Source organism: Stenella coeruleoalba (genome assembly GCF_951394435.1).
Source record: "Stenella coeruleoalba genome assembly, chromosome: 20".
In the NCBI taxonomy this organism is placed as follows: Eukaryota; Metazoa; Chordata; class Mammalia; order Artiodactyla; family Delphinidae; genus Stenella; species Stenella coeruleoalba.
In genome coordinates this window covers 35330317-35346729 of record NC_137166.1, presented here as the reverse complement: position 1 = coordinate 35346729, position 16413 = coordinate 35330317, and the positions used below count along the sequence as shown (strand labels likewise).

The following is a 16413-nucleotide window of genomic DNA, read 5'->3' as shown; positions in this document are numbered from 1 at the left end:
GAGGGTCCCCTGTGGCGGGTATGATGGAGAAAGGGGGCTGAGAGTGTTGAGTAATTACACGGAAAAGATGATAACGCTGGAACAGAGGAGTATTCGTGCACAAGGAGAGCAGTAAAGCTGGGACAGAGCTGGTGTATAATGTGAAGGAGGTAGAGTTGATGGTCTTGAGTACAAGTGAGCTAGAAGGATGAAAAAGTGGCGGTCAGGGAAGGGGGTGGTAAATTCAGATTTCAAAGGTCGTATGGCTTCTGTTGGCAATAAGGACCGGGAAAAGGGTGGCTGGGTGAGGGTGAGAAGCGTGGTTTTGGAGTTAAGGGTGTGCTTAGAGACAGAGAAGCCAGCTTGCACGGGTCTCAGGTACTCCCTGAAGAAACCCAGGGTGATGGAGGGACTCAGGGTGGTCAGGAAGGAGAGAGTGGGTTTGACTATAGAAGGCAGTGAGCAGAGAATGAAGATGGGAAGCCGGCTGCCATAAGCAGGGGTTAGGAGGAAGAGGCACGCCACTCAGCGTGATGAACCCCGCCTCCTCGGCCGTGCTGGCGTCATCCGATGCATGGGGGATTATATATAGGGTTTAGATAGTTTTTAGAATTTGGTGAGTGAATGTATATAAGGCACCCACCATAGTGCCCGGTACATGCTAAAAAACAAATACTGGTTCCTGCAGCCACCATACACCCTTAAAACAAATAGACCTATGCCCAGTCACAAAAGTAAAAGTCCCTATTATTTTTATTATAACCCTAATTTTATATTTGCTTTAATAACCTATACCACCCCTTACTGTGCTTTATTTTCATTGAAGATGAGTCTGCAAAAATACATTAGTACCAAAAATGTTACTGACCTAGCAAACTAACAGGAAGAAAGATAAGAAGGCACACTTTTACTGGTGTTATATCCGTTTAGAATTCTCTCAACAGGTTGAAAAATGAGTTCCTGAAACTTTGTCTAGATTTCATATTTAGGAATAGTATCATAAGTCACCTTTTCAAATACAATAAAGTTTCCTAAAGAAGCAAGATCAGTTAAACACCCACTTTTAAAAAATAACAGATCTCCTTGCATTATGAGAGAGAGAGTGGGAGAGGGTGGGGTAGGTGCCGGTGTCTGGGGCAGCCGAGACTTCATTCTCCCTGACTGCTTCTCAGAACACCTCCTCAGAGGCAGGCCCGGGTCCCGGCATGGAGGGCTTAGGAAGGACGCAGCTATTGAGTCTCATTTGATCTGGTCAGTTATGAGATTGCCATTAATAATGGTAAACTTGGTTGCAGTTACTTTTACTGATTACATGAACCTCTTTGGGGGGAGATGAGAATCTTATAATTTTCATTTTCATCCTAGTGAAGCCAGGAGAAGCCTCCACATTATGAGATACATATATACACACACACATATATATTATCTGCATATTAGATATATATACATAATTAGATACATTATATAAATATAATACAATCCTGCAGTTGACACCCCCCCAAAAAAAAACCCAACATGTAGAGTTCCTGTATATCTCTGGGGGTAACAATCAATCTCATAGACTACAAATGTGGTAACACAATCAGACAAACACATAAACTCTAGTCTTTCCAGGATAAATTTGATTTTCAGCCTCAGAAAACCAGTCATCCAAGCCACGAGCGTCTGTTTTGTCGTCTGCTAATCCTGAGAATGTGTCATCTGAGTATTCCTGACACTATTCATAGTTTGTATGAAAGCCTCAGTGGTGGACAAAAAGTTCTTATGCGAAGGTCACTGCCCTTAGAAAAAATAGTAATAAAGGGAAGAAGAGACTAGACATGCAGGTTTTAAAAAACGTCCTGAATAGAATGCATCCACCGGTGAATTTCAGGAGATTCCATCAGTGTGCTTGCCTTGCAGACAGATAAAAGCAGGTGCTAGAAATGAGCAAAGTGTATAAACACTAACGAAATGCCCGAAGAGTCATGGTAGTAAATTCCTTCTTCGTCCCTCTCCATTCAGACCTGCTGTGCCCCACGCCCCTGTTAGGACAGCAGCGATGCTGCACTCAGCCTGGCCCACCACCAGCGAGTTGTACCAAGGAAAGGCCTTACTGGAAGGGCCTGCAAGCAGCTGGCTCTCAGCGGCGCCGGTGCTGCGCCAGACCGGGGCCGTGTCGCGCAGCTTCCAGAGGTGACGGTGGCTGACCGCGGCACTCCTCCAAAGCAAACACGTTCACAACTGGAAAAATCAAATATTCCTACAGAGACTTTAAAGAAGTTGGCAGATGGAGAGCCGCCGTGGTGGCAACCCTGGCGGGAGCATAAAAAATGCTGTGCAAGCTATAGAAAACAAACCAACGTGTGGTGTAAGCGTTACTGAGGCACGAACCTGCACACATACCGCAGCCATCTGACAGCTCAGGTTTTGCGAGGCACTGTGCCTGCCCCTGGCGAGAAGGCCCACAATATTATTCCTGTCTTGAGTCCTTGGCACCTGCTGGCCTCTCTGCTGTGAAAAGGCTTCCTGGCCTTTTTCTGCCCAGCAGATTTTAAGACCACTCAGTCTCTCCTGTGACACCTGTCCCAACTCCGCAGACATGGACCCTTGCCTCTGCAGGGCTCTCTGTAGATACAGGCACTGACTAGATGGTCTTGTTGCACTCCCCGTGCTGGGGGGTAAGCGGCCCCTTATCTGATGCGGTTAGGTAGGTAGTCTGTCACCGCTCTGAGGTTTTCACTTGACATCCCTGTGATCCATGATGGGGCCAGGCTCCCGGTGCCAGTAAAGCACCATTGGATGAAGGTAAAACTCTTAGTCCCTCTGATGGCTGCAGCAGTAAGCAACAAGGTATTAAAACTGTAAGTGTTCATCTAGGTTTGGAAGGGTCACAAAGAGTGTACGTATTTACTATTTCAGTCAAATATCACTAAATATCACTATTTTAAGTTAATCGAGAGGAAAGAACAGTGTGAAATAGGCAATGATTAGATGCTCAAATGCTCCTTAAGCACTGCTATCATTGAAGTGTTCAGAATGCAGTCATACTTTATAAGACATATCCTGTTATTAATTAGGTTTTTCATTAAATATTTTAAACACTTCCTCAGTCTACATATTTACATGATTGATAGAATTATTACAGAAGAAAATGACCATTTCTTTGAACAAGATTTAGTTAACAGACAAAGGAAACTTGAAGCACCAGTTTCAAGGGAAATTGAATGACAGAAGTGAACTTGAGAAACTCCTGCTCCACTTTGACATTTAGAGGGAAAAACGTTCTAAGCATCAAGCCTAGGCCTGTCTTGGCTAATACAATTGATGATTCCACAAACCAGTAATGGAATTAGAAACTGGTAGAAAAGTACCAGTAGATACACATAGTTTTGAAATTATTGTATTGAATCACTTGTTAGGGAAGTCTATAAAATACAAATTGTTCTGTGTAAAGGGTTTAAGATGGCTGGGAAACTGCATGCGGGAGCAAGAAAGAGCATATATCTTATCTTTTAAACTCATATTTACTTGCACTCATTATTTCCGAGGGAAAAATACATAGAAACTGGATGCTTGGTTGTTAAGAGAATTGTTACAATTTCAGAACACATGGCTTTGAAGAATATGACTCCAAGTCTAAGAATTACAGATTCGTTACTTCTTAGATAACTGCTATTAGCCTCATCATGAGACTCTAGGTTTGATAGTAACTCCTGCCCTCAGTTCTCCCACCCGTGTATTTTGTTGTTGAGTTACACAGATTTGTCACTGGTCCCATCTTCAGGTTAATATTTCAGCACTTACCGTCAAGTTAGAATAAAGTGGTTACGAGCCTGGATGGTTTTGGTTTGGTCACGTTTACTTATCTACCCCCTGTCCTTTCAATGAACAATGGACCAGTTACTTTTACCCAGAGCACTGGCAGATGGAGAGTGTTGGAAACTGGCTTGGTTTTTTGAAGCAATGTGGTAATCAACATGAATCCTACTTCTGATTCTTTGGGGACATGTTTGGTATTATTCTGACAAAATGAGTTTTGAGGATTTAGCTGTTAAAAGGGATTGTTCTCATTATAGCTAATGAAGTTGTGCTATATGGCTTTTTCTGTTAAATTAGCACAGGATTCAGTATATTGAGGATAATTCTTTAGGACTGGTTCAGTCAGTCCTAGAAAAGAGCCATGCAGTAAAAACAGGAACCCCTGACAAGTTCCCACCCAAAGTAGATGTCGTTCAGGTATAGAGAATTGATTTTATATTAGCAAGAACAAGCCTTGTGAACACTTTTATAAATAGTTGTTTCTGTGTTTTCCTTAAATAGTACTGATCTTTTGCATATTGATCTTTTGTGTCTTTTTCCTCAAATAGATACAAAACAGGGCAGATGCAAAGCTGAGGGAAGGTGAAATCCGTGGTGCACAGTGTCAGCTCAGCCAGCGATGCAACCTGGCCTTCCCAGTCTCTAACATCATTAAATATAAAATTAAAATTTTAAATATAAAACCAACTTTAAAATAGGCTTTTATGTTTACTACTAAAAATAAGTGCCCAGTAGCTTCAATGGATATCACACATCCATTTAAAATCAGGATTTTCAGCATCTAAGCCCCTTGGAAAAGTAAGCATCAGCCACACAGCCCTTTAACCAGAAACTCAGGCTATAGACTCTACTGCTCTGTAGTGAGAAAGTTACCTCTTGGTGGAAAAATCTCATGATTGCATTAGTGCTGGGTTGACATATTGTGCCCAGTTCCTCTAACATGGATAACTTCTATTACGATAAGAAATTTGGAGGCTCAGAATGTGCGATAAAAGTTAACATAACTGTTTTTCAGCTGTTACGTTTGATATGTTTTCATAACCTGGATGTGTTAACCTATTTGGCTTGTAATCACCAGTGAGTGACACAATCAGTTTAATATGGAAGTGAGGCAGCACAGTGGGCCTCCGAGCACACAGAAAGGATCCAGGACATAGTGAAGTAGCATTTTACAGTGTCTCTGCGGCAATAAAGATGAGTGGCAGGGAAGTAAGATCCAGGGGTTTTAATATATACCTTGGCCTCTGGAGCTAACACTTCTCAAAAGTACGTTGAAAAGAGCGTTTCTACTTCCAGAAGCAAATTCATGATTGCCTAAAATGAAGTTCGGTGCTGTAGTGTTTTTAAATATGCAGCCTAATAAAAGCATTGAGATAGATAAAACGATTGCGTTTGTTCCTGAAAATTAGGGCATGTGTAACTAGGTGTGGTGCTTAAGTATCAAAAGTCGCTCACACATACTTTAAGGTAAAATTGTTTCTGATAAATGCCAAAGTCTGTCTTGGCAAAAAAGCCCTATGTGACTCCAAGTCATGTGCAGTAGTAAGTACTTTGAGGTGCAGCTTAAGCTTAAGCCCTCTGAGGAAGAGCCAGCGCTTGTGATTAGGTCAGCCTGAAAAGAATTCGGCTCTTTTCGGCCTTACCGATCATTTTCCTTCTTTCTCTCAAGGTGTCTGAGCGTCTGAGTCAACCAGGAGTGGCGATCGGTTTGGCTTGGACTCCCTTAGGTGGGGAAATCATGTTCGTGGAGGCGAGTCGGATGGATGGCGAAGGCCAGTTAACTCTGACCGGCCAGTTGGGGGACGTCATGAAGGAGTCTGCCCACCTGGCTATCAGCTGGCTCCGCAGCAACGCCAAGAAATACCATCTGACCAATGGTGAGCGACCCACCCCAGGGAGTAGGGGCGGGGGGTGCAGCTGCAGCAAAGGAGAGCCTTGGGATCCTGACCCAGGAGGCATCCCACAGTTCAGAGACAGATCCAGTTACCCCTTAAAGCACAGACCTTTGCTTTTGAATTCCCGTGGAAATTCTAGTTCCCAGTTGAGGACTGTTTGACTGGAACCTGAGCTGGAAACTGACTCCAAGGGTTTGTTTTGTTTTTACTGCTACTTGGAATAGAATGAAGCTGTTCTTCCAGACCCCCACTTTACTTATACTGCCCGTTAATATTTTGAAGGATCTGTTTACCCGAAACATTCATTTTTATCTGTTTGATTTTCTTTTTTCGGAGAAAAAACAGGTTTAATTTTTCTACATCAAAATCCTTTTTTCCTTTTTTAAAGCTTCTGGAAGTTTTGATCTTCTTGAGAACACAGACATCCATCTGCACTTCCCAGCTGGAGCTGTCACAAAAGATGGACCATCTGCTGGAGTTACCATAGCAACCTGTCTTGCCTCACTTTTTAGTGGGCGGCTGGTGTGTTCAGATGTAGCCATGACTGGTGAAATCACACTGCGAGGTCTTGTTCTTCCAGTATGTATGAAGAAACCTATTTATATGGTTTTTAAATTTTTTAATTTAAAATTTTTATTAATAGTATTTTAAAATCTAAATTAATAGTGGTTTGCCTTCTTCCTATGAATAGCTTAGTTTTAAACATATTAAATTTTTATATCTGTAATTCAGATTTTTAAATTTTGATCAAATAAAGGAAAAACTGACAATTTTCCCCATGTTTTCCCTTCTACTAAAAAAGAAGACTTGCTTACAGTAAAAAATATCAGTCTGGTCACCAGAAATATCAGCTGTTCAGGTGAAGATTTGAGGCTTTATTCTAGTTAATGAATTGTTAAATATATGGCATGTGTGTAAAATAGGATGGTAGCTATTTTTAAACTTTAAGCCCAATTCTCACCTTTTGGAATTCCTGTGAGACCTCCTATCTGCCTATAGATAACTTAGATTACTGTAATTGATAGATTGATAAAAAAAATATATAGAAAAGAAGTAGTATAAAATGGAAATTGTAGTAAAGACTAACGATGCCTAATTGCTAAATTTTGAAAAAGTTCTGTACATATGAGGCTTTAGGGCTCCAGCCTATATCATAACTACTTATAAAAACACTGAAAAATGCATAGAACTTGAGAGATCATTTAGAGGTTTAAGTCATTAGTTAGCAGTACCAGACTACAATAAAGTTTTGGTGGGTTCAATAGCAAAATGAGAAAAAAAGGAATGTTCTTTATTATGAGAATGCCTTTATTTTATGAGGTAATGGTGAAAGTAGGTCATAGAATCACCAATTAGGATCACAAAAAATGCTCTCAGTTCCCTGATTTTTTAAATTTAATTCAACCAGAAAGTCATATTCTAAACCTTATTTACTATGATATAACTGTATATCTATACTCAATAGGAATGTCGATCTCTTTTCTTTACCTTACCCCAGAACTACTGCATTTCTAGTGACAGTAGTGGTTGATACTAGCTGTACTGCTAAAAGGAAATGAGCAAGTGCTTTACTGACCATAAACTTTAGTTTCCTAGTTCAAAATGGTAAGCTAAGCAAGGAATAAAGGGAATAAATTATAACAGTCAAAAATGAGGGGGGAAGGACTTCCCCTGTGGCGCAGTGGTTAGGAATCCGCCTGCCAACGCACGGGGACACGGGTTTGAGTCCTGGTCTAGGAAGATCCCACATGCCGCAGAGCAACTAAGCCTGTGCACCACAACTACTGAGCCTGTGCTCTAGAGCCCGCGAGCCACAACTACTGAGCCTGCATGCCACAACTACTGAAGCCCGCACACCTACAGCCCGTGCTCCACAACAAGAGAAGCCACTGCAATGAGAAGCCTGCGCACCGCAACGAAGAGCAGCCCCCGCTCGCTGCAACTAGACAAAGCCCGCGCACAGCAACGAAGACCCAACGCAGCCAAAAATAAATAAATGAAAAATATTTTTTAAAAAAATGAGGGGGGACACACCATTGTAAAGCAATTACACTCCAATAAAGATGTTAAAAAAAAAATGAGTGGGGAGCCATCAGCTGATAGTTCAGCCAACTTCTAGAAGATAGAAGTGTCCCCAGCTGATGTAACAGAATTGGAGGTAGAGACAGTCTTCCCAGCAGGAATCTGTTGAAAAGCACTGGCTCAGAGCCAGAAGGTTCAGACCATTAGAAAAGGAAGGGGGTGGGAAATGAAAACCAGGGGATTCGTTGAAATCTCCATAGAACAAATGGTTCTTCCACTAGGTCCCCTGCACTCAGTGCAAATTGCACGCAGGAAAAGGCTTCCCTACCCCCAGCAGAGGCGAAGCCACAGCAGCTCTGAGTAAGCCTTCAGTTTTAAACTATTATGGGAGACATGGAGAAAAGCAGCATTTAAGAGAAAGACCTGCTAAGTCTGGAGAAAACATAATTCAAGAACAGAGGATAAGACAAAGCTCTTGAATTTAAAAGAACGGTTTTAGGAATTGGTCGACGAACTATTCAGAAAAAAATAATAGAAAAAACAGTCTGACAAATCCAACATCTAACTAAACAGAGAAAATGGAAGAGAACAAATTGTCAAGGAAATAATGGAGCATTTCCTAGAATTTAAGGCTATGTTCAGATTGAAAGGGCCTGTACCAACTAGGAAAAAGGATTGCATCCTCATGACTTTTCAGATCACGGAGGAAAAAGCTTTCTCATCCGTGACCCTAGATACACAGCACCTTCAAGACTCTGAGGGAAAATGGGTTTAAATCGTCTTGTATACACAGCCTTACCGTCAACCAAATGTGAATGCAAGATAGACATTTCCATACGTGCAGGGAATCCGTTTATCTCACACTCTTTCTGAAGAAGTTACATTGAAAGTGTAGTTCAGCAGCATAAAGGAAAAGCCTGGCAAGAGAGTGACAGTGTGGTAGGATGGCCGCTGTGCAGAAAGGCCTAGAGCCCAGCCAGTCTGGTGCCACAGGTGGGAGCAGGCTTCTGAGGGCTGTCTTCAGGGGTCACGTGTTCCGGGTGGTGTGACTGAGACTTGTGTCTGTTATCTATTACTCATACACACCACCCCAAAACGGCAGTTATTATTCTTAGTTTCTGTGGGGCAGGAACTCAAGAGAGGCTTAGCTGGGCTCTTGTGGCCCAGGGTCTCTCATCATGTAGTCATATACCAGCCTGGATGCAGTCAGTCATCTGAAGGCTGACTGGGGCAGGGCATCTGCTTCTGTTGTGGTTCACTCACGTGACTGCAGATTGGTCCTGGTTGGCCGGACTGCTGGGGTGACCTCAGACACCTGGGCTACCTGAGCTACCTGCAGGGCAAGAGATCCAAGAGAGATCCAGGCAGAAGCTCTTATTTTTGTGACTTAACCTTGAAAGTCACACAGCATCACTTCCACCGCACTCTTACAAGTAAATCGCTAAGCCTGGCACACATTCAAGGGAGGGGAATTAGACTCCACCTTCTGAAGGGACCATTTCAGACATATTTTAAAACCACCACAAGAGCCTAGATGTTTTCTTCATCACACGGCACAGAGGTCATTGCTTTAAACCTGTACAGAAGAAAATAATCCTGGCATGCAACTAAGCTCTGTAGGAATGGTATTTATGGTCAAAATAATGTAATGCTTTTTCAGAATCAGCCTATAAACAAGATTGTTGTGAGTACAGAAAGGAATATAAATGTTAACCTTGACAATATAAAAGAGAATCACGGACAGAAGAGGTGCTCATACCTGTCAAAAATTTAGAATCTTCCATTAAAAGGATTTAATATAATACTAATTGAAATGTAAAGAATTTACTGTTAACCTTTTTAGTGGCTTTCCTAGCTCATGCTCTAGCAAAATGGAAGATGATTTGGATGTTTTAAAATAGCGTGAAAGAAAGGTGGGTCAGGGTTTCTTCCACAGCCTGAGGATGATCATAAACCTTAATAACGTTCCTCTCTCCTTACAGGTAGGTGGAATTAAAGACAAAGTGCTGGCAGCACACAGAGCGGGACTGAAGCGTGTCATTATTCCTCAGAGGAATGAGAAAGACCTTGAAGAAATCCCAGGCAATGTCCGGCAGGATTTGACTTTTGTCACAGCAACCTGCCTGGATGAAGTTCTTAACGCAGCTTTTGATGGTGGCTTTACTGTCAGCACCAGACCTGGCCTCTTAAATAGCAAACTGTAAGCCCACATCTCAGCTTCTTAGAATTTTAAGTTATAAAGTGCCGAGAGGTACTGACAGGATGATTTTATTCACACCAGCAGGAGTAAGCAAAATGTCCCTAATTTGCGAGTCTAATCTCAGCAGTAACAAACCTGACTCAAGTGGTGGCTAGTGTTTATTACAGAAATGTTAATTTAATAAATTGATTAAATCGGAATTGAATTCTTGTCTTGAATGGGCTCATTACTGTCCCTGGAAAGTTATGGAACAGTGGTTCTCCTGTGGTTCCAAACAGAAGCATCTGTATTACCTGAGAACTTATTAGACATGTAAATTCTCAAAACCCACCAGCAGACCTTCTGAATCAGACTCTGGGGGTGGGACCCAATCTGCTTTACTAAGCCACCCAGATGATTCTGATGTGTAGTCAAGGTCAGGAACCATTGGTATAGACCATTACCTTAGCAGATTCACCTGTAGATTTTATTGGCCCCTGAAAGCAATCAGAAGGGGAACTGGGCAAAGGTGAAAATAATAGCCAACTATTAGTCTTTACGGAAAATATTCAAGTGAAGCAAACTCTGTGATGAGGTCTACACATCCTACCCTTCCTTTGCTGAGGGAAGCAGCAGAGTGGCATGTGTTGGCCTACATGACAGAAACCTACTGGCCCTGAATGCCTGTCATCTTAGAAAAAAGTCCAGTCCCCAGAGGGAGGCAGCCATCCATCCTGGGATGGTCCCTACACTTGGTATCCTGATTCCTGCCACCTCCCCTTGTGTTGCTTGTTTGCCTGTGCCAATCCCCAGTTCTGGTAGCCTTTCTCCATGCCTCTCTTCTCCTGTGACTCAGTCCAGGATATGGATAACTATGAAGTTACGCTCTTCTATTTACTACCATTTGAACTTTCTGTATCTTAGTTTTCCTTACCTTTAAAGTGCAAATAATTGTACTCATCAGTGTTACTGTGAAGATACAGTTAGAATGCAACATAAAATAACACGGAACAATTTCTAATCATTATTCCAGCCAGTAATGGACTTCAGAATCTTATATTACAAAATATAACAACAGATATGTAAAGATACTTCGGAATTTCTTGGATAAGAATGAGATATACAAATTACCCTAATACTGTGCTCAGACCTGGTGGTAAAAATCTGAATGTGTTCTGGGAGGACAAGTGCAGACCTAGGGCCGTGGCCAGTGGGAGAGAGCAAGCACCGGGAGCTTGGAAAACATTTCATTGACTATCTTATCACTACTGTGATTTTATCATTTCTGCACGATTGTCTTACAAGGTAGAAGAAACTATGATGTTAATTTGTTTTCAGCAACCAGAGGGAGTTAATCCATACCCACCTTGCTCTGCCGTGTCCCACCCAGCAGTGGCAACATAGCACACATTTGAAGAGTGGGAGTTATCTGTATTCTTCCTCAAGAGTCCTGAGTATGCAGTTTTGTACTGGTCTGTGAACAGTAGTAGGGCATCTTCTGGGCCCTCTGGCTTTGAGCATGCCTTTCCTTACTAAAGGAGCTGACTGAGAAAACCCATACATATATGAAATTAGCAGTATGACCTTCATTTCTCTAGCATTGTTTTTTGGTTTTTTTAAGTTTGTGGCAAAATAATTTACCACTTTAACTTAGAAGTGTGTAATTCAGGGTCGTTAATAACACTAATGTACCACCATCACCACTAGCTATATCCAAAACCTTTTCATCATCTTAAACTGAAACTCTGTATCCAATAAAAAGTAACTCCCCATTCCTCCATCCCCCAGACCCTGGTAGCCACTATTTTACCTTGTCTCTATGAATTTGCCTATTCTAAGTACCTTATGTAAGTGGAATATCTGCCCTTCTGTGTCTGGCATGTTTCACTTAGCATGTCATCATTTATCCATGTTGCAGCATGTATCAGAATTTCCTTTCTTTAAGACTGAGTAATATTCCACTGCTGCACATGCCACATACTCATTTATCTGTTGTTTCTACCTCTAGGCTGTTGTGCTGTGAACATGAGCGTACAACTATCTCTTTGAGTCTGTTTTTCATTCTTTTGGAAATACACTTGAGGAACCACCCATGTTTCCCACCACACAGCTACACCATTTGACATTCCCACCAGCAATACACAAAGGTTCCAATTTCTCCACATTCTTGCCAACACTTATTTTCATTATTGATAATGGCCATCCTAAAGGTTTTGACTTACATTTCCCTGATGACTAATGGTTGAGTATCTTTTTCTAGCACTGTTTGTAAAAGTGTTTCCCAAAGACCCCTCATCTATCAGTCAGCTAGGTTTTTTGGAACTGCTAACTAACTGAAAATTCCAATTCAGCAGGCCTATAGGTGAGGGCTTGGGAATCTGTGTATTTAACCAGTGCTCTCCACACTTTTAATGTGGGCTTTTAAAACTCTTCAAGTATTAAAACTATGAAAAGCTTTAAGTGCCTTGGTAATCAAGAAATTTTACACTGCTTGAGGCACACGTTTACTTAGCTCTGCCCCTTCAGTGGTTTTCACTTGGCTCTGCCCCTTCTGTTTGAACCTTACTGTAAACCATGTCAGAGATTTACTGCTGTTAATCACCTGTATACAGTGGAAGATGCCATCGGAGTTGAGTGACCCTATTTAACATCAGCCTACAAATCTTGGACCATTGTTAAGGTCTCCTGACTAAATGAGTGGATTTAAAGTGTACTAAACATACCTGAATTTTTCTAAATAAGGGGAGGTAAAATTTATGTGCTGAGTGAAACACACAAAATTTCCTTCTCTCCTTTTCTTCCCGGGACATCAGTCAAGATTTGCATTCTGGTCATAGCACAGATCCTCTTCATAAGAAGAGCGGGGTTGCAAATTCATTTCCATTTCCAGTGCCATCTGAGTTGCAGAGGCTGCTTGAAATGCAGAGGTTTCTGATTCCCATCATCTGAACACAGTGACTAGTCATGTCTACCAAGAGGAGCTCCCGGCACTCGGTGACCGGTCCACATTTAAACCTTACCAAAGTCTACCATGTTGTGAGGTAACCAGCTGCTGAGGGCAGAGTGGGCTGACTTTGCATTTTCCTTTTATTGACCACTGAAATGAGAAAAACCTTCCTATAATTAAGGGGACTTGACACTAAGCCACAAAGAATGTTAATTTTGCCAATTCTTCCAAATCCAAAGTTTATTTTGTCTGGGACTATTTATTAGATGTAAACATCAAGAACTTTTGTTTTTTTAATTAAGTGTAACATGTTCAAGCTCACATTATTTTGGCTAAAATGCGCTGTATTTGAGTGCCCATCTTCATGAAAACTTTATCCAGCAGCTTAAAAAGTCAAGACTACAAAAGTACAGTCATTATCCAGTTTGATGATTTATGATCCAATGCTATGCTTTTTTGTTTTAATAACATTTAGTGGATACTGCAATGAAAATTAGTTACTAAAAAAATTTTTAAAGCACCAGAACAGGAAGGAAATGCTAAAAGGATCTGAAGGGAAACAATAGGCAAGTGCACTGAATGGCTATTGAAAAGTCTTTAAACAGCTGTATCAAGTTTCTTTTTTAATGTAGGAAAAGCTTTATTTGCTATGAAAATTCACTTATTTGGAACATATTAGGTATGGTAGGTACTATCAATGAGCTAAAGAATGTATTTAACATTCTTGGACCTCATAAAAAATCTTTCATATTAAAAATTTTTTAATTAAGTTCAGCTCTGACATATTGTCAGTACATTTCTAGGCAATAGGAACTAAAACCCTTTAGGCTAAATCCTAATCTTGACGTGACAGTGCAAGCTTGTCAAAATGTGACTTTATTATAAAACCAAGTATTCCTTCAAACCATTGTTTCTACTTTTCAGAATTTAGAAAGGCCTAAGAAAAATAAATTATTTTCAAAGAAAATTCTTAAGGCTGTATAAAGTTAAGGAAAATGGTTCGGCAAGCAATGAGGCTATAGTGCCAGGCATAAGGATAAGCACTTTACAGCACACTTAGCCATCCTCATTCCCTTATGAGGTAGACACAACTACACCCTTTACAGAGAAGGAACTTCGAGCAAAGTTAAGTCAAAGTTAGTAGGTAAAGGGTCAGAATTCAAACCCAGGCAGTTAGAACCTACAGCCCACACTTTACATTTTAGGAGATGCTTGAATTTGGTGGATGATGCTGTTTTTAGGAAAATGTGAGTTTCTTTTGGTAAATGACTCAACTTGCTTAAGATCATACGCAGTAAGCCACCAAATCATCCTTATGTTTGGAATATGCACAATAGGTAGGTGGGGAAGGGAATGACTTAAGGTTCTAGCAGTGCATTCAATCTATAGATTTTCAAAACGTTCCATCTGTACCTTTCTTATTTAACTTACATAAATGACTACAGTACTAGTTGGTAGGTCATACACTCAATTCCCCCTGTGTGTTCTAATCTTACTCTAGTCTAATGCACCAGTCACAGCCTGGCCTGGCCCCCAGGTATGTTTAAGTCTGATGCAGTGTTTTGCTTTTCAGTTTGGGTTACTTACCAATTTTTCCACTCAGGAACCTGAGTGAAATAAAATTCCATTAGTAGAATCATTGCAGATGTTCCTGCATATAGAGCTCTTGAGCTTGGGGGGGCGAGCAGGGAACATGACTAAGATTTTTTGGTGAGCCAAAAACATCTATAGCCATTTGCTTCGCTTAAGTTTAAAGTTTGTAAAATTGTGGGCCTTTTAAATTAGAAAGTTATACATATTATAATAAAAATCACTCAAAGCAAAAGAAAAAATTCCCCAACAATCGTTAGCATATTAAACTGGTTCATGATTCAGTTCAACAGGATGAATTCAAGTTTAAGAATGTAAAAGAACAAAAAATATCCCCTACCCCTACCCTATATAATCCCCTGAAAGAAAACATCAAGACACCAGAAGGGGTGGGGGCATCAATAGGAAAAAGTAGAATATTGATTATAAATATAGATGATTTAAGAACAAGAGTTAGATCTCATAAATCTCAAATGGACCAAGAAATACGGCTCTAGGTCACATCATCCCTATAGGCCAAAAATATGAAGACAAATAAATATAGTTAACAAATATTAAAATATCAACCTTATTACCTATCAAACACACAAAATTTACTATCTTAAGCATAAATTGGCAAAACATGAGGTTACAATGAAAGGCAAAATCCTTCACACTGCTACCATAAGTTTCCACTGAAACCTCTCCAGAAAGCAATGAAAAAAGTATCAAGACCTTTAAAGAAAATAAAAACCCCCAAGAATATAACCAGATAACATAGAAATGTTCACAGGCTATTTATAATTAGCCGAAAAAATTTACCTGGAAAAACTGGGCAAAGCAAATATCCAACACTGGGGACCTGGCTAAAACTACAGTCAATCTTCACAAAAATTACCCCAAATGATGTTTTTCCAAGATTATTAAATGCTTAGATGATCATGTTATGTGTAGGGGTGCGAGGGAGTTACATAGTTACACAATCCCAAATTACATGATTTCAAAATAAATGTGTGTAAACACATGGAAATACACAAAGAACTAGAAAAACAAAAATGTTTGTAGTCGTCTGAACGGATAAGACTACAGACTCTACTGTGTGTGCCAAAGTCTATATATTGAACACATATATCAAAGAAATGTTTTATAATCAAAGAAACATTTTAAAATATTTTAAATACAAATGATATAACTCCACAAAAATATTCAATATACTAAATAAGGAGGAAAAACTGCTTTTCTAAACACACATGCTAATAGGAATAGACCTGGATATACATTGGTGGTTGCCCTGTTCCCTTTCGCCACAAAAATGGCTACACACAAGCACAAGTTATAACCAATTCAAAAAATAATGCCTATGTAGGAAAGAAACTACACAACCACCTTTTTTTTTTTTTTTTTTTTGCCGTACGCGGGCCTCTCAGTTGTGGCCTCTCCCGTTGTGGAGCACAGGCTCCAGAAGTGCAGGCTCAGTGGCCATGGCTCATGGGCCCAGCCGCTCTGCGGCATGTGGGATCTTCCCAGACCGGGGCACGAACCCGTGTCCCCTGCATCAGCAGGCAGACTCTCAACCACTGCACCACCAGGGCCCCTACACAACCTTCTTTCCTGAAAATGCTTAACAGAAGTAAATTTTGTTATCCAGAATTGGGGCAGTGGTGGGGGGGGGGTTAAGGGGAAGTCCAAATTATTTTTAACTGACTTCCTATGTTTAAGGTACCCATAAAAACCAACAAAATAAAATGATCTATGGCCAATCAGAAGGCAATTTCAGAATCTTGCTAGGTGCTTCAGGCTAACTCACATCAGTTAACTATATGGTGCTAGTTACAGGTATACTAATAGCAGCTAACATGTTGGGGTACAGAGCACGGTCCTAGGTAGCTTGTATCCATCCCATTTAACCCCTTGGATGTAGCTACCATAATTAACCTCATTTCAGTTTACACTAGTAAACTGGAACCCAAGATCACACAGCTGATTAGTGAGAGTTACAGCTAGCATAGGCATGTAGCCCC

At 40.7% G+C, this 16413-nt stretch overlaps 1 protein-coding gene across 1 annotated transcript in view; it reads left to right on the top strand.

Moving 5' to 3' along the window:
* LONP2 (lon peptidase 2, peroxisomal) overlaps positions 1-10126 on the top strand; it is a 95860-nt gene extending 85734 nt beyond the window's left edge. The window contains exons 13-15 of the mRNA XM_079906587.1: positions 5450-5657; positions 6064-6254; positions 9680-10126. Of these exons, the coding sequence (XP_079762713.1) occupies positions 5450-5657; positions 6064-6254; positions 9680-9901 (621 nt within the window). The 3' untranslated portion in view covers positions 9902-10126. The remainder of the gene's footprint in view (positions 1-5449; positions 5658-6063; positions 6255-9679) is intronic.
* Positions 10127-16413: the final 6287 nt, after the last annotated feature.